At 42.4% G+C, this 24,323-nt stretch overlaps 1 protein-coding gene and 1 long non-coding RNA gene across 9 annotated transcripts; one reads left to right on the top strand and one right to left on the bottom strand.

The window, feature by feature from the left end:
• Positions 1-253: 253 nt before the first annotated feature.
• On the bottom strand, positions 254-19,763 carry EIF3B (eukaryotic translation initiation factor 3 subunit B). The gene is made up of 19 exons (XM_075436155.1): positions 19,223-19,763; positions 13,745-13,937; positions 12,330-12,449; positions 12,182-12,239; positions 11,428-11,556; positions 10,240-10,397; positions 9,180-9,311; positions 9,009-9,075; positions 8,400-8,446; positions 7,390-7,600; positions 6,751-6,823; positions 6,152-6,274; positions 5,558-5,636; positions 4,571-4,709; positions 3,811-3,936; positions 3,231-3,308; positions 2,634-2,742; positions 1,971-2,088; positions 254-813 (listed from the first exon to the last, which is right to left on the bottom strand). The coding sequence occupies exons 1-18, from the start codon at positions 19,746-19,748 to the stop codon at positions 1,985-1,987; spliced, it is 2,472 nt and encodes an 823-aa protein (XP_075292270.1). The 5' UTR covers positions 19,749-19,763; the 3' UTR covers positions 254-813; positions 1,971-1,984.
• Positions 19,764-19,864: 101 nt separating this feature from the next.
• Positions 19,865-23,969, top strand: LOC142363216 (uncharacterized). Of its 8 annotated transcripts, none has more exons than XR_012765576.1 (3): positions 19,865-20,233; positions 21,621-21,767; positions 22,081-23,969. It is a non-coding gene; the product is annotated as an uncharacterized LOC142363216 (long non-coding RNA). The 8 variants fall into 8 exon arrangements; XR_012765575.1 differs by having other exon boundaries at positions 19,870-20,233; positions 21,624-21,767; XR_012765579.1 differs by lacking the exon at positions 19,865-20,233 and adding an exon at positions 20,240-20,466.
• The last annotated feature ends 354 nt before the right edge of the window (positions 23,970-24,323 follow it).

Below are 24,323 nucleotides of genomic sequence, written 5' to 3'. Positions count from 1 at the left end.
ACAGAGAGCATAAGACGTGTATACAGAGCACCTCTCTGAAAGTTTGCAGTGAACAGGTCTGCCTGTCAGATTAATGAGATATTGTAAAAAACAAACCACAACACAAAACCAGAAGAGCCATGAGAAACTGAGATTAAAAAAAAGTCCAAAGCAACCATATAGTCAATACAGCAAATACCCTTATTATCCTGGGTACGTTTGACTTTCATAATTTAGGGAAAGATTCTGTACAAACAACACGTAGCCAGCCTGGTTTTAGTATAGGTCTGCTTTTATTTCCATATTCAGCTCCGAGGGAGACATCCTTTCACAATCTGAAAGGAGGAGGATATAGCCCACTGTAGTGCTGCTTCAGCACACTAAAACACATCATACGAAAAATGGTTCTGTTGACTTTTCCCCAAACAAAATGAACACCTGTCCATGCACTCGGGACATTGAAAGAGTCCTGAAACAGAAACATTGTGCATGTGTGTAAGACAGAGGTGCACTGATGAATCTCACCTTACTGGCAACAGTCAAAAACTGCCAGTTGGCAAGTACTGCACGGGGAAGTAAATACTGGTAGTAGTGGATTTAAAAAGGGGGGGAAAAGAAAATCAAACCCTTAAAAAAAAAAAATTTAAAAGCAGCGCCTTTCCAGTATCTCACTGCAGCAGGCAGCAAGACTTAAAGGCACTACAATGTGTCAGAATGGAGAAAATCTGGTGCATCCACCCTTCCAGAGTGCAAGAATATGGATTAAAAATTCCAAAGTTGATGTAGACTTTCTGAAAACAAACGAACTTCTTTCCAGCACAAGATACCGTGGCGCTGCAGAAAAGAAAAAAAGAGATGAATTACTTACTATGCTTTTATACAAACAGCGCAACCTTACCACAGATGCTAGCTGGTGAAAGGCTACATAAGCATTTGTGCATCACCTGTTCTTTAAACTGATGTTTTGTTTAAATCCATACACTAAGCAGCTTCTCTCCCTCTTCTTTCCATAACAGGATCTCCCATGTATGGGACACAGATAAGCCAGATCCAGATATATCCAAAAGTATCAAAGCTGTTAATTTTTCTACAGGTCCAAGAGGTGTACTGCTCATATTTTACTTGAGCTCCTTAGGTATCTGGAGGCTAAAGAGCTGTAGGGTGACTTACAGCTGCAAAAGGCGTACTCCCAGTGTCACCCTCCTCTTCCTTAAGGCAAGTCCTAAACATGCCAGAGCAGGAACCCATTCCAGGTTTTAGGTCCTTTGTGAGTGCATTCACCATCAAAATATCTCTTCCCTCCTCAATACAACAATGTCAACCTCCCTAAAGGACAATTCCTACAACAGGGGCTGAAAGTAGCCTCTATTTTCAACATACAAATATATAAATTCACAAAAAAGAATTGGGAAAAACACTGGATTAAATAAAAGCTTTCAAGCAACAAGCAGTGACAGTTAGTACACAAGAGTCTGCTACTACCTGAATTCTACCCAACATCTCTAGAAAATGATAGCAGAGTTCATGTAGATGTTTAAACATCTACTCAAAGTTTTATCAGCCCATAGCAGTTGCTTTACAATCTTTAGTACAATACTTAATCTCTCTCCAGCCTTGAACTAACGTGCAATTCTTCCAATAGGCAAAATTTCTATCTCATACTAACTACAATTCCTTGTCCTGACACAACTTTTAAAGTCTGCAATACACTGTGTTTAGAAGTTGACCCTGACTCTGTTGTGGATTTGATCATTCTGGCAAGACTGGACATACACGGTATTCTGCTCAGTACACCTCATAAATCTGACTAAAATTATTTTTAAAAAAGCTTTTGTTTGTCCCCTCTAGCCACAAAGAAAGCATAAACCAATTCAGAGAACAACACATTCACTCGTACAATAAACGGACCTAATTTTCTCAAGCAAATTATTGAATCTATAGCAACAGCTGACAGAAAAAGTTTCTCTTTATTGAGAGGTATGCTATCTTACCACAGCTTTATTAATTACTCTGGTTCTGCAAGGGTAATAATTTCTTCATTGATAAAAAATTCAACAGTCTCCTCCTCCCAGTCATCAACATTGCTGTCCAGCTCATCTGTGTCTACCCCTGGAATAGAGAAAACATTAACAATGAATACCTCAAACAAGGCAGCAATGGAAAGATTTCCTGCTCTTGGCAGAAACAGTCCTTAACCCAGCAGCGAAATGAGGTATTTGGTGCTTTAAATCATAATAAATACACGCTAAATTCATTAAGTGACTACCAAAACATTACTGTCTCCCACCACAGGGCTTCTGTGGATTTTCTGGTCAAATGCAACACCGAAATCTCTACAGCCTTATCCCAAGGTGCAGCCAATGCTTGCCTTGAAGGGTAAAGAGGTGAGGTAAAACACAAATACCGAAATCTGGCAGCCCGCAATATTTGAGCTATCCCTCAAAGAGAAAAAAAGACCACACACAAAACCAAAAAACCTCAAGATCTGTTGCGATTCAGGACAAAAAGCATAAATAACCTTCAGAGAACAAGGGACTAGCTTTGACAGGAAATGGAGGGAGAGAAGTGGATGAATCCCCAGGACAGGGTAGCGATTTGGTTAGAAGCAGTAGTTACCTAGCAGCAAGTCTTTACAAGTACTGTGTGCGGCTTACCTCCTCGAAGCTCTAAACGCTCGTTCCTCTGCTCCATGTATAACTCTTGTGCCATCTTGCGGTACTTTCTGAACTCTTCCATCATTGTACGTCTCCTTTCCACCAGCTCCTACAGAGGCAGCAAGAGGTTGTTAAACCTCCCCAGTAATTCACATGGGATGCATTTATTAGCAGTCAAGCTTTTTTTCCCCCTCATGAACGTACTTTCTACTGACTTGAACAAAAGAAAAAAGATCTTTCTCTGATGTAATCAAAAAGCTGTTTTAGTGAGGTGGTTTTTTTTAATTTAAAGAGCCTTTCTTAATTTAAAGACTGCCTAATACAGCAGGTCACTAAGAACCCCAAAATTTTACCACCTTTGCTTAATGAAGCAAAGTGGCACTGCTGCGGCACCAGTGCCTCTCCAGATTCGTTACTTTTAACTTGACAGTCTAGTAGCATCTGTCTGAATTGCCTATTGGAACTAACTCTAATCATCTGGATTCAAATGAACACAGATGTTACAAAAGAAATTTAAATTACGTATCACCATTGCAAAATAACTAAGGAAGGCTACAAGAGTTTCACTGACATTATCATATCCCAAAAGTGTCTTGCCTTTGAAGCTTTGGACTGGCTCAGGCGATCCTTCTGCTCAAATATCTTGGAGTATTTCTTCAGGTCCTTCTTAATTTGCTGTAAAACAGGGAACTTTATTTCAACTAGGATATCAACCTAGCAGTCACAACTATCATATTCTGCAAGAACTTCTTCGATAGGCCTGAGCAGGCTATGCATTTTTTAAAAACATCTCTCTTCTAGGCAATCCCCTTCACTATAATTTGGGTTGTTCTTCCTGGCTTACAGATCATGTAAATGCTTCTGTACACATGCTGTTAGTGAAGTCTGGACAGCTAAATTCCATTTTGTTATTCTTTATACCCTTTCACTGTACCCTAACCATAAGAACAAGTGGTCCCCATTTCTATTCCGAGCTTAAAGAACAGATAATATTTACAGTCATTCTTGTCATTCCCTGAAGTGAGGTCTCCCACAGCAACACTTTTTCACAAATTCAGGGTGAAAAGCAGTTGCATAACTGTCACGGTTCAAGCCTCATCCTCAAGAAAAGGAGGTAAACCAAGTATGCTTATAGAACAAATCAATGTCGGCAGAAAGAGTCAGTGGAATACACTACCTTTATCTGATCCTCGCTGAGCAAGGTAGCTGGTCGTGGCCTCCAGAGAAGCTGACAGAACCTGTCTTTATTGTTTTTCTGAAGCAGGCGGCCTTGGAAGGTCCATAACCAATATGCATTATCCACCTGAAAGAGCAGTGACCATCTCAATCAAGATAAGCTGCACCTTAACATTGCAGACCTTACTCCTTGTCTTCAGGGTCTTTTTTATAAAATTAGCACCATTAGACAACAGAACCAGGGTGCTCTTTTTGTTTGTGCCTTCCTTGCCCAAGTCAAATTCCTCAGCAAAATATCTGCTCCACTGAAGCTTTGCATGAGGTGACCTTCTGGAGTATCACAACTGTTGGAAACTAAGCCAGCCATTCCCTCATACTCTTAGGTCTCAGATTCTATACCTGTACAGGAAAGGATTACAGTGCTGTAGCTGGAACCACACAAAACTAATGACAGGCGCAATAAATCCTGCTGTTCTGTGTGGACCACAAGCAGATCAAATTTCAAATCACTAAAGACTTAATGAAAGTTCAGAAAAAGGACACTCAGTTTAGACCTATGAACTGCCCCTCCAGGACTTATTTTGGACAACTGGTGAAGCTAACGGCCCAAATTAATACTGATGTTCAGAAATCAATGTATGAAACTTTGGTGCAGGTTTTAAGTCATATGACCAGTGACAGGTGTCCATTTTCCCTTCCTAACCAACAGCCCTTTCCAATACCTCTGGAAGGGGGGAAAAAAAAAAAGCAAGCATTAGTACCTTGTGGCTCCACCAAGACACAGAAGTCACAATGTATCTGCCTGTAGGATCCCATTCCACATCTGAAGCTGTATAATGCTCAGCAATATTCATCATGGTGCAGTCAGATGTATCAACAAATGCTAAGGCACCATTCATGCTGCAAAGATGAAACAAGACAGACTGTTTTACACACTAGTACAGCCTGTTTTTTTAAAATGCATTTCAAAAGCTGCATCTTTACAGCTCCTCACTACACTGATAAACTTTCACAGCAACCAAGAGACACGCTCATACCAGTCTCTGTGGCTACAAAGCCATGCAATGAATAAAAACAAAAATCCAAGAATGACAGTTTTGTTTCTATGTTCAGCGACCCTTAGCCTGTTTTCTTTCTGTTCTTAAAGTCAGTGAAAACATACTATAGGCAAGTTACAGCCAAAGTTTGAGTCATATGCTTAGACATATGTAAGTAGTGAAGACAAGATTAAAAAAAAAATAGATCTCTAGGATGAACAGCACTTGTCTGAAAGCATGTAAAAGCAAATACTACTCAACCGATTAATAAAAATCATTTTCACTTGCTCTAATGTGAAACTTTCTTGATAACTCTTACAAAACAGCTTTGCCATTAAGAGGTATGGTCCATGAGGATGCACAAAGCTATGACAAAACCAAATGCACTGTAAGTCCATATGCACAGTGCAAACTGCGTTAGTTGAGAGTCAGTATTTAACTTGAATAGCTGAAAAGTGTTTCTTAGCATCCACTTTTCTGTTGAAAAATGTATTCTTCATTTGATGTGGCAAAAATAGCAAGTAAAAAATTACACAAAGAACTAAGCTGCATCATGAAGTTGCATCTCTTCCTTTGCTCTTGCAAAGCTATACCAGGATTACACAGCAATGCAACATTCACAAAGACACCAAAAAAGTTCTTGATGAGATACTCCAGCCTTTTTCATCCTTAAAATGAATGTGTTTTTCCGTAAGCTGTGTAGATACTCACCTTCTGAGGCCAGCCAACACTACAAATTGCCCTTGAGGACTCCAGAATATCGTGTTTGCCTGCTGTTTGTCAAACGTTTCTGGAAAGAAACACGGCAAATTCAGAAAAGTATCTCAATTCAACACAAATAGCTTACAAGCAGTCAACTCCACCCATTCCTGAAGACATTTCTGAACTTGCAAGCAAGTCCTAGCAACAGTCCTTAAATCCATACTTCTAAAGACATAACCCAGTAGCACCAGAACATCCAAGGTAGCAGAAGAAAGAAGAGAAACAGATCAGAAGATCCCAACACCTAACTTGGGAATAAATTTTATCTACAGTGAGCAAAGTCTGTGCTATCACCTTGCATGAACTTTCCAAGGCCACAAAATTGTTCTGGCTCGTAGGCCTTTTATTCCCAGTCCCTGGACTGATTCAAAGTGAAGATGGTTTAGCTGCCACCAGAAAATTAGATTTCTAGAATACTATGTCAGACATAGCACCTATTGCCGTACTATCCACCACAAATGGCCACAATTTTGAGTTTACTGCATCTATTGCCATGCAAAATACTTAGTATCTGCACCATTCATCTGTTTTTCAGTCACTTACTTATGAGTTCTATTTTCCCATTGTTTTTAACATGGTAAAAGGAAACTGAAATTCGTGGAGTTTCGCCATGCAACACAGCAAACTTGCTTCCGTTTGGTTCCCAAGCAAAGGCTATGATGCTTTCTGTTAAAAAAAAGTGTCAAAACTTTATCAAAAGACAATACCAAGCTTTGATTTCAAGCAGTTACCAAGGAAAACCAGAACGCTGAAGCAAGGGAACCCATCAGTCAGACTCTGCTATACAGATTACCTTTTAAAACACGGGTTGATAAGGCAAATGCAGGGAATTATGGGTAGTGTTTACAGTCAAACAATAGCTCCAAAGTCTCTCATCTTTTACACAATACACTCATGTTGTCAGCCATACCATCTTTATTAGTAACAGTTCTGTACTTTTTCAAGTCAGTCACAAGCAGGAACAGCAACAAAAGTTTTGATTTCTTATTTTTACAAGAGAAGCTCTGCAACATGAATACTGTAGCTCCTCTCAAAAGAATTAACTTCCTAATTATGTCACATGTTGACCGGAATTTCTAAGAAACACACAAATGTCTACTCAAAAAATTGAAGATCAAAAGTAAGAAAATACTTGCCATTACCTTTCATTTCCACCACATCCACTGGCACTTGTTTCTCTCTCATTCGGAATATTTCAAAGTTGGTCACTACTCCCTGTAAAGGCCAAGATCAGCTCATTATCCAGTACAGAAACAGAAGAGCAATAATTTTATCACTAGGCATAGAATGACAACTACACAATTAGCCTGTCAGGACGCACGATGAGAGACAGAGTCAAGATTTATTTCTTTAATGAGAGCAGACAAAGACAAGACATTGCCAAACATGTTCTAAATGTTTCTGTCCTGTTAAAGAATAACTGAAGAACGGTAGAAAAGCATTTGTTTCTTTTCAGACTGTTAGGAAATTTAACTAAGACATATGGCACATTGTGCAGCATGACCTATGGGTTGTTCAACTGCTTAACGGTGCGTAGGGAAAGAGGTGAGGCATACAGCTCTTGCCCAAGCCCAAGATGCCACTGAAGTCAAAGCAAATCTTAGACGCAAACATTACATACACTTTGCTCTCCACACGCCTCAAATTCAAACGGAAAAATGAAACTTAGCTTTGACATAATGTAATTTACACTGTCTATATTAAAAGACAGTACTGTAAGAAAACGAGGTGTCAGCATGAGATAGAACCAAATTTTATGAATCTGAACAGAATCCACACACCTGTGTGCCTTTGGGAGTCCTGTCTACCTTCACACACAGGTAATCCCCGTTCTTCTGCCAGTGTAGTTTACAATCTACGACATTGAACAAATTCCGCACACGAATTTCTTGTCTAGAAGGCAGCTGCATCAAAGTCACTCTTGCTGGGATGTCTTTGTCCTCAGGCACCCAGAAAGCAATTATGTTACCACCTGGAGACCATGAGAAGTCTCTACAGGAATAAAGTTAAAAATATGCCATTTTAATTTTCAGTTGAAGGTACCACAGGCAGAAACCATCTTCATCATTGTATGTGAATGTTGCAGACAAATATCAACTTTCAATAATAAAGACAGATACAGACAAGCAACTGAGGACAATTTCATAATAAAACAGGTTTTTAAACTGCTGTTTAAACTTGCTACATGACCAAAGTTATCAAAACAGTACATTTCAGTAAAGAGTAGGGCTTACTCTCAGTGTAACCACCGAAGATCTAAGAAACAGGATGATTAAACCAATGAACAAAAAAAACCCTATTAAGTTACACTGGAGACAATCTTTTTGCACCTGGGTACACTTTATTTTCTTGTTACTCTACAGAGGTAGCTCAAAAGCTCTCACAGGAGTCCATACCTATTGTGCAGACACACACAAACCCAAACTCGTTCCTTGCCAACAGGCACTACACAGCACACTGGTTTCAGCCAGCATACAATCTAGTTATGGCAATATTCCCTAACAAACTGCATTTCCAGCAGTTTTGTAGGCAAGTAGCAGGACTCCCAAGCTAGGCTCTGGATTAAGCAGTACCACAAAGAGGATTTCAAAGCAAACAAGCTGTCAACTGTGGACATCAATAAATGGAGAATTTTCCATTCCTTTTTGCCAGTTTGTCTAATTTGACCACTTCAGCATATGAGGCCATTTGCTCTAGTCAATAGTCTAAAAATTCCTCTCGCCATAACAAAGCCCCAGACATACAGATTCCAACTAAAGAGGGCAGTTATCTCTAAAGGGAATAGGCTCACCTTATCCCAGTGATTTTTAAGCTTTTCTTGTCCAACAAACCCATAGACTAGAAGAAGAGAAAGCGAATTTTCAAGTTAGTAACATCCTTATATTTATACATGCACCTTCTACTCTTCTTAGTAGAGCACACAAACTAAGAAATTGTGTACAGTTCTCCAAGATCCTGTATTCCTATTCTTTATTATGAACATATGTATACCACAATCACCAATAAAATAGAAATTGCTGTACAAAATTTATGAGTACAGCAGCCTGAATTATAATGAAAAAGCAAAACGGACTAGATTAGGCTGCAATTTATAGTGTGTTTTGGGTACTTTGGCACTCACCTGCTACTGAGAGCCAGGAGGCATCACATAACCTTGATCCTGTTGACTCTTATAAGCAGTATATTGAGCTGTCTAGTCCTTCGAGAAATGTGGTGTGAAATCTACTGTCAGCTAAAGTTTTTCACCCAGGAAAGAACAAGACAAAAGCAAATGGATTTCTCCCCTTTTAAGTCCAGCTCTAGAGTCTACTATTAACATGTACCCTTTAAAACAGACACCATAGGTAAGACTGATATTGAAATGGAGTTAAGTGTCATGCGAAAAAAAGCAAGAACTTACAGGTGTTTCATAGATGCTGAGGGTATCTGAAGTCATTCGAGCAAAGAATTTACCATCATGACTCCACCTAAGCAAATAAAAAGAAAAAAAAGAATATTAGGTTGGAACTGCCTTTTTATTAAATAAAGCCTGGGACTAATGCGCTCTCTCTAATTCTGTTTCTCAACCTACTTAAAAATAGGCCAGTGAGCTGAGTTTTCACAGTGGAATCCTCGCTTCTTTTGCCCAGTCAGAATATCCCAGATGATAATAGCCTGAGGGTCATCCTGCGTGTCCATCAAAGGGCTGAAGGTCACTAAATATCTACAAAAGAAAAGATCAATTTCACTATCAAAACTTCATCGAATATTTTAGTACACGCAGACTTTCACCCAAATAATATTTAAATACAATGCACTTTCAAACAGCAGTTTCTCTAATGAGATTTTCTGGAGAGGAGAGAAAAGTAAGAACAGTATAATAAAGCAGGAGAAACCTTCCAAGACACAGTATTTCCTTGGCATCCCTCTGGCTGTAAAGACTTTAGATTTATGTGCAAGTCTTCCCATATTGATGTTAGGGGAGAAGGGATCTCACCAAATATACTGTTACCTACTATGTAGTTTTGCCACAAGAACATCATTGGCTTTGAACTGAATATAAATCCATTGACCGTAGTCAACGTGAACTATAGGTATGGTAGACTTCTCCATTTAAAGACAAATAATCTCTCTTTAATACAATAAAACGTAGTATCTAATATATTGCTTTCAAATACGCTACTTGAAAACTAGCAAAACAAGATGCACCTCAGTCCTGAAATTATTATAGCATTCTCTAAACAGCTCTTTAAAGTTAAAGGAGGTTTAAGGAATTAATTTTAGTGCTACAGATTTGGAGGATGCTACTCAACTGAAACTTTTCAGAAAACAAGAAATTTAATGCTACAGACACCCCATCCAACTAAAGAGGAAAAAATATGGTCTTCTCCCTTGGGACAGTAACGTCTTTGAGGAAACTTGTCAGCTCAGTTTTGTAGACCAATTATTCAGATTATGTTAAGTATCTTTCCTGAAGTCAAAGAAAAGTCAGGCAGAGTTTCACTCATTCTAAGAAAGATTTACGCATGAAAAGCAGTACTTCCAACGGCAGAGGAGAACGGAAGGCCCCAACCACATGAGAGTTGAAAGCACAGCAGCCAGAATGTGTGTGCTTGTGATCCCTTAGCCCAAACCAACGTCCCACTCCATACCTTTCACAGGGTGAGAAGTCGATAAGCTGCACTCCCTGGTGACTAAACCTTTGAATCTGCTTGAACTTCTCTCCACCCCAAAGTGCGATGCCTCTCTGGTGGAACGTAGCCAAGTACGTACCCTTTGGGGACCAACGTACATAGGTTTCTGTCCATCGCTGGATTTAAAAAAAAAAAAAAGTATACACAATGGTTTAATTTCATGATGGATTCCTTAAGGGGAAAGAATTAATGTGTGGCTTGTAGCATCACATTTTGCAAATCTATTTACTAAAAGAAGATCTCAGAATTGGTGATAAATTCCACAACTACTTGAAGGTAACTTCATGCACATAACGCACAGTATTAATTCTTCAGGTTAAAAACTATCATTTGAGACCTTTTCAACTTACTGATCACCAAAAACATTTTCCAGGTACAGTGACAGCCTTTGTATAGTAACAATTAAACCCACCTAACAGGCCTGGGTTTCCTTGTTGTCTTTCAGCCCTGGTAAGAACATACTCTTCTCAGAAGTAAGGGTAAGTACTTAAAATTTCTTAACAACAGTACAGTTCTTGACCTACAAAGCAGGTCTCTAACAGCTAAGTTAGAGAGGTTTCAGCAATACAGACGACAGCCAGTGACCATGGAGACAACCAAAATTACTCATCATCCCAGAGCCAAGCTCTTTCTACCATAATGCGTACTGGTTATTAAAGAAAATGCTTCTGGGTACCAACAGTTCTCAGCAAGTCAACTGCCCGCACCAGACAGGTACGCTAACTCTCCCTTTTACATGCTGTTACCAAACCAGCTATTCCTCTTTAGCACCTCCGCGGTCAGCACAAAAGCGATCCGAAGCAGCATACTTCAGCACATAGTCAGCCCTAATGAACAGTACTCCTCCAACTCTGACTTTGCATTTTCAGGTCTTTCTGAATCACCTATAATATACAGATGAAGGAAACTAATAGGCATCGTGGACCAGTTTAGAAAAAAACCCACCACAAACAAGTCCATATATTTTTTTACTAAGCAGCTAAGTCTAATTCTAAAGGATGCAATTTCACCACTCTTCAAAAGGAAGAAAAAAAGTATTTCATCAATAGAGGAAAAAATATTTAAAAAAGAGAAAAACATGAAATGTCATAATACGAATGAGACTGACAGTGTATCTGCAATGTACAGCACTTCCAGGACACTCACTGCTCTGTCCTCAATTTGAACAGGTTCCTTGATATCATTCCAAAAAATGGACGTCCGGTCTCCTGACTCAAAGATCACACTGTACTGATCCCTACAATCAGGATCTTCCAACCAGTAGCGGAGATTCCCCTAAGAAATACAGAAGCAAAGAGATTATTAGTGAGTCAAAGGCTAAGAGGATAAGATTCCCAAATTAATATCTACCTGGCAGGTGGAAGTCAGTCTTACACAGAGCATGCACCTTTGGAGTCTTACGATTGAAAACAAGTTTATGAAGTGAAATTAAATAATTCAAAAGTACTGGTTACTGGAGGCTAAGAGAACAGATCATAAAAAGGTGGACCTTCACGGTGGTTTGATGATGTTTAACACTCCTTAAGTGACTTTTTTGAGTACAGTTTTTTTTTTTCAAAAAAAACTATCACTTCCTCCACAGGGCTTTTTACAAAGCTAGTGGTAACAAACACAGAATTTTGTCTCAAACATTTAAAAATGTAAGAAAATGCTTTCAAAATTCCGTTTTTAAATTACTTGTGCAAGTTTTACCCGATGAGGAACTACTAAGCAGAACATCTTCCTGTCCGCCCCTGACAGGGAGCATGAAGGAACAGGTGCAGGTGATCATTACTGCTACTTGTAACAATACTATTAACACATTGTTTCTATTTTCACATGAACACTCCAGCAATGAAATAATCATTTCATATTATGCTGAATATTCTTTCATTTTTTTTTTTTTTTTAAAAACCCTTACCAAATCCTTGAATGGCTGTTTCTCAGGGATTTCCCATTCATCACTGATTGTCATGTACCTGAAACAGCAATGTGATTGGTTACACTCCGTGGAGGCACTCTTGATTAGAATCCTAAGATCTACAGGTACACACGATAGCTGCACTCACTTATCAAAGTCTGTGAAAAGGTTGACTCTGAAAGTATGCTGTTTATCCAGTTTGTATCCATCTGCGTTCTTCACAGCATCCACGGCATGAGACGGAGACATGTACTCCAGGAAGATGTACCTGCAATGAAGGAAGACAAAAGTAGGAAGTCATTGTTGACTACATGCCAGGCTCATGATAAAAAAATAAAATAAATAAAAAAGAAATAACTTCTTGTCTTGTCCCTAACCAATTAGGGCCAAAGGCAATTAATCTCCGTTTCAGTCACAGACACATACACACTTTTTAACTGTATGGGCTTGACCTGAATTAAATTGATATCCTCTCTGTAAATGGGCTACACTAAGTGATGAACGCAAGTTCAGTGCAACACAGAACAACAACGAGAGCTAGTAACCGGCAGGTTAAGTATGCAGCTCTTTCCAGCTGAGTGACAGATCATGTTTACAAATTGTAAATCTTGCTGTCACAGGCATCTCAAAGCACCACTCTTGTTTTTCAGTTACATTGAACATAACTCAGCTTCCTCCTTACCGCCAATACAATCTAGCTTCTAGCCCAGCAGTCTTAATCCTGAAGACCGGCAGACACTGTCTCAGAAACAGGCATGAACACAGAGAGATGGAATAATTTTCTCATGCTTCTCACCCTGACTTTACAGAACCAAAGATCCCTCCACTCCAGAAAACCCACTTTGTTTCTGCTTTCAAAACTATGCATTCCTCTCAAACTCAGGAATATATGCTACTCCAATCACAGTAACAAGGTTTCGTAAAACCTCCTATCAGATTGATTTTTTGCCTGGTTTCTCTCCCTAAAACTTTCTTTCCCTTGCCCTCTTCCTTTGGGCTTGATCGCTTATGGTTAATTTTTTTCTCAATTTCAGATGCTACAGTTAACCAGGAACATGGATCAGAAGTTGGTAAAAGGGAAAAGGGTCCTGGAAAGTGCTGCTGGACTTCGGTAAATTAGAGTCACTAATGTAAGCGTAAGCACTGGCAACCAGAGACACAATATTGACAGTCCATTTTGCAATGAACAGTACATCCACTGCTACTAATTTTTTTAACTAAAATGTACCTTTAACCTATTTGTTAGCCATGGCAGCAAATGAACAAAACCCCCTCATTTAGTACTGCACATAAATTTGTCTTACAAACCCATCTAAACTGTTTCCATAATTAATTCCCCCCCACACTGTAGCTTAATGAGCTATTAAGCTTCTCAGCTCCACCGGGAACTTTCGCTTGTCACTGAGACTAGATGGCAGGATTGTACAGACTAAGGCAGAAGAAAGTGATGAGCATGACTACAAGGTCACCATAAAAATCGGCCATGAAGTATTGACACTAATAATCACGATTAGGTCAGAGCAGTGTTTCAATCCTATTCCAGTAGGAGTTATCATGACTTACCCTTTTGTCTTCCCATCTGCTTCTGGATAAAATTCATTTATAATTTTACCAAACTTGGAAAATATTTTGTGGATTACATTCTTCAGTTTCTCAAGTCGGTCTGGTCCAACCTGGGGAACATTATCCACGACGATTACTGAGTCAATTCCATCCGCTTCCTGCGGCTGATCCTTCAGTACATCACCAAGTAATTCTGCAAAGAAAAAGCACATAAGAAACCATGGCACCAGTCTACATCATTGAGGAGGAAGACAGAAAGATGAAAACAATAGTGATAGTAAGGGAAGAAGAATATTTCAAATTTCAAGAAAATTATTCAAGAATCATTTAAGAAACTTGGTAGTGAATGAACACTCTGCCAGATACACAACGCTCCAACAATACTTCCTCGCTGAGAAGCATGATTACGAAGTTTCTTGACAAACCTGAAGCAGTTATCTCTTGAAGTCTTTCTTGAAGAAATATCTTACATTGAGGACATCAACACTTGACCTGTTAGCTCGTTTCATGAGTTGGAACTGGCTCATGAAGTCCTCAAAATTGATGACAGAGCAGACAACTATAAGATTTACTACTAAAGCTCTGACTAGTGGCCTTGCTCAAATTCTAACTGTATTACTCTGACAAAAAGAAATATAGCGCACACACATCCCTCCCATACTACAAGACTTTTAGCATAATTCAAAACTATCTGTCACGCTGGAAGCTCTCCATGTCTTTGCATCATTATAATTATGTTTGAGAACTCACGCCGTCTAAGCCTTTAATTAAAAAGACAAAAATGAAGGTCTAAGACGAGACACTTAAAGTCATATTTAAGCATGCAGCAAGTGAACACAAGCACACACCTTTTCATACACTATATGTTCTTCAATCATACTAAACCCCTTCCCTGTATCATCCTACAAACTTTGAGAGTCCTTGCTGATGAGATGGTTTGTTAAGTCTCTGCACTCTCAGCTTCAAGTTTCTTTCTACTGGGAAGAGATTGCTTACAACAGCGTTGAAATTTCCCATGCACAGAGGCAGACCATTCAGAAGGACTGCAGCCCTGCAGCTGTGGCTTGTGTACCATGCTGGCATAAAAGCAGTTAAAAGGTACAAAGCATACCCGTAAATTGTGCACAAAATTAGGAGCTTCAACAACACCACCACATTACTTTTATGTGGTAGGCTTCTAGATGTATATTCTGTAGAATTCCAGACATATCTAACTTTTATCTATTCCTCCAGTTAATTCTGTTACGGTATTCTGTATCTACCAACCAAACCCCATTGGTAACGTACGCATTTAAACACACTTCTCAAATCAACATGACCTAACTACAGAAATGTACTAACCTGTAGATCCAAGAAGAGTCAGAAAAACTACATGAATGATTCAGTCCTCAATGGACTGAACTAGAAGCACTAAAGACAAGGCTATCCAAACAATCTCTCAAATAACTTTAACCTAAGGTTATTTTTAAACCCTTTCAGGAATAAAATCCCACACTATCCCTAGCTATCCTGTTCAAACATACAGTTTAATTCTTGTCTAGATTGCAGACAGTTTCATGGTGTAATCGGTCATGCTCCTGCAACTTAACATGATTGCATTATTATAGTCTAAAGAAACATCAGTTAGAAGTGGCAGATTATTTCCGTTTTATTGACACTTTTAGTTTTGTGAACTTAAATGGACCAGAATAGACATTCTGCTAATATAAAAAAGCCAAATGTGCTGAAATGAATGGCAGTTTCACACATGCCATACACATAGGAAAGATACATATCTGCAGTAAATTTCAAGCTTATGTGAAGGCCACTATAAAATGCAAGACTAAACAGAAAATAAGTGCATGCCACTATAGTTCTAAATTAGAATATAAAGATAACATCTGGACAGTCAGACTGTATATAGCATTCACAGACTAGGAGGAAAAAAAAAATCCAAACGTGTAGGAACATTTAAAATATGAGAACAAACGAAAAAGGGCTTTAGATGTGTTGAGAATCACATTTAGATATTTTGCAGACATTTTTACAGAATTTTGCTAGTTTTGGAATTCTAAAATTATTCTGCCCATAAACAGTGCTGGAAAGATCTCTAGCAGTGCAGAAATACGCTTACTTTGAATTTCAAACTACCAAAAAGCCTTGGCCTTCTATAACTTTAAGCTTCAACAGGCCATTACATGTGAAGCTTTCCACTGATTTGGGGCAATATGCTTCATGAAAGTTTATGCATAAACAGATGCTATCACCACCAAGATTATGTTGTACTCACAGAAGCTGTTGGTAGTACTTACTACTCAAAAAGACGCTCTCCACATACATGTAGGAACTACAAATAGAGAGTTAAAACATGCTAACTTGTATAATAAAAACAGACCCGGAAATTGTGAAAACTTGCACTTAATGGTAGCAACTAAAGAAAGCTGAAGAGTTTAGAGGAATAATCCTCTATGTTACATCATTACTTACTCCACACACTTTAGATTATACCCACAAACTTATCCCATTTATAGCAACTATTCAAAAATGGCTAAGACCACATTCATGCTTCAAAGCAGGTCACATATTCAGTGAAGAGTGTATAACAAAGCTCAGTGAAGAGCAGGAGGACTTGCTAGAAGCGAATGTTTAAGACACAAGGTAGAAGACAGTCCTTACTGGAGAGCAGCAGACTGAAAATTGGGAAAATAAAAAGTCAAGCACGGGAAAAGTTCATAAAGACCCCCAGAGTTAACAACAGATATTCTGATAGCAGAAAACCACAGAGGATGAGCAAAAAACTTGACAGGAAGATAGATGCACCAGTCCCAATAATCACAATCACAGATGATGACAACTTTAAGAGCACTGTTTGGAACAAATAAGGAGGCAAAGAAGTAGAAGGAACACACAGCAGAAAACTGACTTTTTTCAAAAGTATAGCAGAGGGTATTGGGAATCACTCCATAGACAGTATTTTCTACCATACAGACTAAAAGTGGGTTATTACCAAAAGTAATGGACCACGTTCCCCTCCTTTAACTTTTTCCTGCAAAGCTGACCCAGACTGCTACAGATCCCTAAGAGAACACCACAGATGAGTGCTGCAAGTTAGCTTCCTAGTATATACCGGATCTCAACATATTCTTTCATGAGTAAGCCGTTCTCCAGGCAGCTGACAATACACTGAAGTTGTGGATAAGTAATCACCCACCTAGGATTTAGGACACATGCAGTGAACATCTGCTATACCCACAATAATTGTAAGGATTGAAAGAAGGAATTTAAAAATCTGATATTACAGTAAAAAACCATGTAGATTTCTTATTTACCGTATAATCACATATCTTACATTTTCCATGAATATAAAATGAAAGCATGTCCCACAAGGACATTTCCACAGAACCCTACAAGAAAAAAAAAATACACAGAACAGTAATTTTTTAGGCTCCATTAGTCATTTTTTAATAACCACTTCTCACAAAAGACTTTGCAGGCCCACAGACAAAACAGGGAATGCATATTTGGATTCATGTGCAAGAATACAACACAATTTCGATTCACTACAGGGCAACAGATTTAAGACAAATACCTACATTGTTCCATTTGTCTACCTTAAATTCAAAATTGTGAACAAAGGACTCTTCAAAGGGTAAGAAGCTGGTTTAGCCAGCTCTTATTCCACCCACAAGAAAAGTCGGGTGTGGTGGGTACACAGCTATCTTCAGCTGACAGTATTTTAAGGACCACTATCATTACCTGAACTAAAGCTTCACTGCACCTAAGGGGTTATCTGACACATCCCTTCTCTTGCTTGAATCTGGATCTGTTCTGCCATCCCAACACCGTTCTGGAAAAAAAAAGTTGAAGCAACACACCTGAGACGGTCCAATCCTAAAGCTGGTCCAGCTCAAAGGTGTGCCTGAAGATGTAATGTTATCATAAGCATTGAAATAGCCTTGGCTCAGTGACACTGAGGGACTGCCCTTCTCCTTGGGGAGTCATCAGGATAAGGGGAAAGTAATAAGGAAGCTCAAGTAGTAACACACAGATGGAAAGCCAGACCAGCAGGAGTGACTAAACCTAAACACTGTAATTCAGCTACTAAGATGGTATTATTCATACAGCTGAGAAATTCACCAAATTAATCCTTAACAACAAAATAGGTGAGGAAGGAAAATATGTCTAGTTTCCAAATAGACAGAAATAAACATCATAACCCTGTATGTAGACAAAGTGTATCACACAAACACTTAACTAGACAAAAAGAATCCAACTACACACTTGCAGACAATTTTGCCAAAGACTCTTCAAGCAACAAATGTACATGTTCAAAGAGCTCTACAGACTGCTAAATTGAGAATAGCGAACAATTCCTTAATCTAAGACATTTTTCTGCTATTTTATTAAGCTAAACACAGGACTGGAACACTAGAAGGCACATATATCACCTGTATTCCACTACCAACTGAACTGAGTTACAAACAACCACAGGCTTTAAGAAACACCTTCTCAGTTCTGATACATGGAACTTAGGACCCTACAACACATAGGACACATGTACGCAAGACCCCACAACAGCACATATGCTAGAATAAGTACTGGCAAAATAAGTACTTTTCCTATTCAAAAAATGAGATAATTTATCTAGAAAGATTTATCTGAAAAATACTGAAACAGAGTTCCAACTTCTGTATGCCAAAATCAGGTATTCTTTTGTCCATACAGTTACACAATGGCTTAGCCATTTTAAGACAGTCAATACCCAATATTTTTAGAAGAGCCTCAAGTTTAAATTTTCAACTGCCAGAAATATTTTTCTGTATTTCGTCACAAAGTACCTACGTCACATCTTCACAAGCAGTAATATTCTCAAATCCATGCTATTTATCCATAGATTTCACTCTGGATGCATGGAAAAAACAGAATGATGACATCTAGTTTGTAAACATCTGGTCAACAAGCTAAAACTTGCGTTTTTACAGCGGAGGCAAAGGGAAAACACACAAGCTGACGACTCCACTTTGTGAGGGAAGCCCATAAATCGACACTTGTAAGTTTCACAGTGAATTTAAGAACAGCCATGAAACGGTCCTGTACTGCTACACCAAGAGAAGGCTCGCTGAACAAACACTGCTACCATGAAGCCGTGTACTCCGCAAGACGAGCGGCCCGCTCCCACGCCGGGGAGACCACCACGGCACGCCAGGGACGAGCCCGGGGCCAGGCCCACGGGGACTCGGGGGAGCGGAGCGCTTCCCAGCAGCAGGGAACCCCGGAACGGGGCGCCGGGCCCCGCTCGCACACGGCCGCGGGAGGGGCGGGCGGTTCGGCATCAGCCGCCTGGGCCCGGAGCAGCCGCGGCCTCCCCGGGGCTCCTCGGCGGCGGGCAGGGCCGGGGCCCGCCGGCGGGGCTCCCCCGCCTCCCCCCGGCCCCTCCCTTCCCCTCACGGCCGGCCCGAGCAGGCCGCGGCGCCGGCCGCCCTCCAGCCCGCTCCCCACCTTCGTCGCTGATGTCGTCCACGAAGTCCTCGGGGTCGCTGAAGGAAATCTCGTCCTCGGGTTCGAGCGGGAGGGCGGGCGCGGCCTCCCCATCCTCCTGCGCCGCGCCCGGCTCGGCCTCGGGCTCCGCCTTCGCCGGCGGCTCGGGCTCGGCCTCTGCCGCTGGCTCGGCCTCGGGCTCGGCCCCGGCCAGCGACTCGGCTTCAGGCTCGGCCTTCTCGGGGCTTTCGCGGCCGGACGACGGCTGAGGCGAGGGCGGCTGAGGAGGCGGCGGCTGCTCGGGCTCGGCGGCGGCGGGCTCCTCGGCGGCGGGCGGCGGCGGCTCGGGGGGCCCCGGCGGCGCCTCAGACTCGGCTTCTTCTTCCTGCTGTTCTACCACCACCACCACCTCCTCCTCCTCCTCCTTCTCCTTCTCCGGCGGCGGCAGCTCCGGCGGCGGGGGCCCGTCGGCCTGCTCGGGCTCCTGGCCGGGCCCCTGGGCGTCGGGCGGCGCGGCGGCCGCCGGGCGCTCCTCGCTGTCCTGCATGGGGCTCGCTGCCGGGCCGCGCCGCCCGCGCGCTGCCAGCTCGAGCGCGACGGCGAAAGGGGCGGGGAGGCTCCTACGGCCGGGCCATGTGCGCCAGGCCCGGCGGGCCTCGCGCGGCGGCACCTACCAACTGGCGCGGGGGGGAGAATCCCTGCCCCACCGCAGCCTCCGCCCACGCCGCCTTCGCCCCGTTCCGCTCAGAGGCGGCTGCCGGCGCCTTCTCTGCCCTGCTCCTCGCTCAGGCAGCGGCGGCTTCCGCGCCTTCTCGCCCCGTAGCAGCCGTGGATTCCCCCATTTCGGGCCTCGTTGTGGTTGCGGCCAAGATGGCGCCTCCTTGCAGTCTACCGAGGTGGGGTTCGGCCGAACCATTTTTCGGGAAGCGGAAAGCGGGAGGCACCGTGGCAACTAACTGCGCTGACGTGGAGTGAAGCCTTCCTCCGTTTTCGGCAGCTCCGCGTATTCCCATGTCCGGCGCTAGGCAGAAGGTGACAAGACAGAGCACTGACGCGAAATCTGCCCGCCGCGCCCCTACAAACCTTCCACCATGGGCTCGCCCGAAGGCGGGCGGTGCCAGCGCGGGCGCTCCCAAGTTCGTACAGAGGGGGAGGCGCGCGGTGCTGCCCGGACACCGGCGCGTTTGTGCTCGGGCGCGGCGAGCATACGGGGTGGGGGGCAGCGGCACTCCCCCCCTCTTCGCCCCCGGCGGCGGGGCCGCATGGTACGGCCCGGCGGGAGCCGCCATATCAGCCCCGGGAGGGGCCAGGCCCAAACCGTCCTGGTGACATGGCGGGCTCGGGCTGCTCGCGGGGCCTCAAGCGACGGCAGCGGCTTGCGAGCTCGCAGCGAGCCGTGTCCGAGCCGGCCGCGGGTCGAATACGCCAGGCCGTCTCCGAGCGTCGTAATAGTCTCTATGAGACCTTTGTGGGTTTTAAGTAACGTTTTCCGTGAGGTAAAAAATGACGCTCGCCATCCCAGAGCACGGCTGGGACCCTGCGGTCAGCTGGAGAAGGCTTCCAGAGGGGCAGCGCGCCTGGCTGGACACGGTGATCTCCCGGCACAGTGGTGCAGGCAGAAAGACAAGCCGAGTATCCCTCTCTAATGTTTTCTGGTGATATGAAGTGTTACCTTCCACAATCCTACCATCTGAGTGTGGTTTTTAAACTGGCAAAGTTTTCTTACGCTAGCTGCCAACGTGGCCAACTCTGTGAGAGAGCTGACCCCTTTATCAATTACACTGTTGTCTTCTGTCTAGGGTATCTCAGGGTGCTCCCAAAATAACTGGAGTGCCTTTTTTTTTCAGTATGCATGCTAATATGATACATTGAAAGTGGCAAAGTGAACCTGGGATTTGTCTTGGATACCGTCTTGAGGTTTTGGTGACATTTTTAGAGGAAAAAGCTCAGTTCTTGAGGAATAGGTCATCTGTGTTCACTTCCGAGATGGATTCTTGCATTTTGTGTAGGGTTTTGGTTTGTCTTTTTTTTAGCCCAGTGATTTTAATCAAAACATACAGAATAAGAATGCCAGCATAGGAAATTAAGGAGAAGACCAGAGCAGTTATTGTACTTAGCATTTTAAATTTAGACCCTATCTTATATTGCAGTATCTTTCATGCTTTGATAAAATCTTGAGAGAAGATGCTTAAGAAATTAAGTGAAGAAATTCGAGTTTTGTAATTTATCAGCTAGTCACAAGATGGCATCCAAACTCCGCTCAGATTTAATTAGTTGAGCCTGTCAATTCTGTACTTAAGCTATGGGCAATGCTTATGAATGGAAATGATGACTGGCACTTTGTGCAGGTTTTGGTTTTTAATTTTTCCCCTCGTTATACAGTTGGTAGTTGACCAGGCTTTGCCTTTTTGGTTTGCAGCAGCATTGAGACGTTGAAGTGCACGGAAAATGCTGTTACTTCTCCGGCCATCACAACCATATATTTTTTCCAAATGTGAGGACATGCTGCGGTTCAATCCACGGTCCCAGCTGGGTCCTCAAGGCCACACAGCTCTTCCAGGAGGGTGTACGTGGTCTCTCGCCTCTGTTTCACCGCTCACATCTGTCTGTGGTGTTGGAGTGTGCAATTTCTGCATATTACTTCTGTTACCGTTTGCTAGCTAGCTATGACTTTTACAATGACCTTTGTTAAACATCGAATCTAAACGTTGGATCCTATTTTCCTATCTTTGCATGCTCTGCTATTTGCACTTTCCCTTACTTTACAGCAACTTTTGATTTATCTTCTCTTCCTTCCTTCCTTCCCCCTTTCCTTTCTTCTGTTGAAATTTCCCTGCGGTCCCCGTGCTGCTATCTCACTGCTATTCTCTCTCTTCCAGTCCTTACTCAGCAACCTGAGGGCGAGTGCAACAACTTTTAAAACTGGAGATTTTGGCACTGGCAGCTGGAGCCTGTTGCTGTAAGTATTCCACATGCAAAACTACTGATTAATGTGAAGTTTTGGGAAAGAAATCCAGCAGGAATGCCTTACTGTAACACAACTGTCAGACCAGCAATGCCTCATGAATTAGTTACCGAGTGCAGGTGATCTGAGAATAGTAGAGCTGACAGCACTGCTTCCTAGTTGAATTCTGAAAGTGTAATCCAGCTCTTATGGTGTGTAAGAAATTTTACCTAATACTCATAGGATGTGCGGAGAATGATGCATTGAAGGGCCAGGGCCTCAGGTAGTCCCGCACTTTTGCATTACGTTTGTTGCCTGGAACCTGCTGACACGTGCTCTTTCTTTCTTTCTTTCTCTAGTGATTGTAGTTGCTTTATGCTATAGATTTTCCAGAAGCTTTTGCTGCATTTACAGCCAATATGGAAGTGTTCAACAGCTTATGTCAAGCACAATCTTTCTGGCCCTGTTAAAAAAATATTTCTGCAATTGAATTAGTTTTCACAGTGTTTTTCTTCACAACTCCTCCCATGAATTGCAAAAGCAGTCTTCAGTTGAGAATGTCTTATTTATACCAAATAAATAGTTATGCTATTAGCTTAAGTACAGACCAATCAAAAATCTATAGCTAAATGAGAACATGTTGATTCCTCCATTCATTTTCTCCAAAAATGCTATATAGGCGAAAAATTGTGTAGCGCTTAGTTTTCAGAAGTGCTGAGCGTGCAAAACTCTCCACTCGGCTGCTGTATAAACATGATTTGAAGGGCCTCTCAGCTCAAAGAATGCCATGCTTTTTTAATTTTCCACACAGCGTTAGTCTGCACCCACGCTTGTGGGGATCTCGGCTAAAATAGCACCAAGGCAAGAGGCAGAAGGAGAATCACTCAAGTCATTCACATCTTTGTAGCAGCACAGAAATTTTCAAGGGAGAGCAGTATGATGGTAATTACTTACACCTGAAATAATTCTCACTTTGTAATTTTCTGGTTTAGTTCTCTATGCATATAGTGGAGATATATATTAATAATGCAAAGACAAATAGCTATCAGGAACATTAATTAGTGAATGCATCAATACTTTGGATGTTAGAACCATAAAGTGTTATTATGAATGGGTAGCTTTTCAATCTGGAGGTCTAGATTGGCTATGTTTTGCTGGTTTGATGGTGTTTTCAGCAAAACCACTGTACAAAACATACGCCTTATTTTTCACCAATGTCAACCATATTATTCTTGACTAATAAAGTCCAGGAAGTGGGGGAAACAAACCACTAATAAAATGAGGGGCATTCATACCTGAAATTCTTATTTTTATGCAGTTTTAGAAAGTGTATTTGCATTCCAAAGGCTCCTATTTCTGTGCTTTCCTGAATAGGTTAATGCTCGTTTTTACCATATTTACCTTTATTAGCGCACTCCTCCTAGTGCCTAGCATAAAATGCTACAATGGCTTTTCTTTCGGAAAAAATTAAACGTCTGCTTCAACTTATCTTGAAGAATATTTCATAAAAATCCAAATTAAAATACTGAGTACGGAAACACCCTGACTGACGAGATGGCAGCAGAAATTAAATGCTGTGGAAAAAGGTAACTCAGTGAAAGAAAATCCACCGCAGTTGTCTTGGAGGCTCTCATCTGGCCTGCGGTGCGACGTCGGTGGCCGTGTGGTGGGACGGGCTGCCGGGGTACCCCACCACCAGTTCATCTACGGCGTGTGGCACGCAGCGAGACCTGCCTGCAACTCCGCGCTCCCAGCGACCGTCCTGTGCGGCTTTCTGACAGAATTCATTTGATTTTGGAATAAAGCTTCTTACTAAGCCCGTGAGCCGCTCCCTTCTGTTTCTGCGCTTTAAGACGTCTGGAAGTCTTACTGCTAATCTGGAAGTGGTTCAGGGGCGCTCGGAGCAGCCCGGCCCGCGGCAGGGAGGGCTGGCGGCCTGTCCCGAGGGGCGGCTGAGCCCTCCGGGGGCAAAGCCCAGGCGTTCCCGCCGGCTCCCAGAAGCGGAGCGCCTGTCGCTTCAGCGCGGCCCATATCGCCAAGCGCTGTCGCGAGAGATGGTGTCCTGACACGTCTCCCGACGAGCAAAGCCCGGCCGAAGGCGTGTTGTTCGCCCCCCCCCAGCTCGGTGTCGCGCCCGCAAGCGAAGCCCCCCCGGCGCCCCACGCCCCGGCCCCCCGG

Source organism: Opisthocomus hoazin, chromosome 15 (genome assembly GCF_030867145.1).
Source record: "Opisthocomus hoazin isolate bOpiHoa1 chromosome 15, bOpiHoa1.hap1, whole genome shotgun sequence".
Lineage (NCBI taxonomy): Eukaryota > Metazoa > Chordata > Aves > Opisthocomiformes > Opisthocomidae > Opisthocomus > Opisthocomus hoazin.
This window is presented reverse-complemented; position numbering and strand designations above follow the sequence as displayed.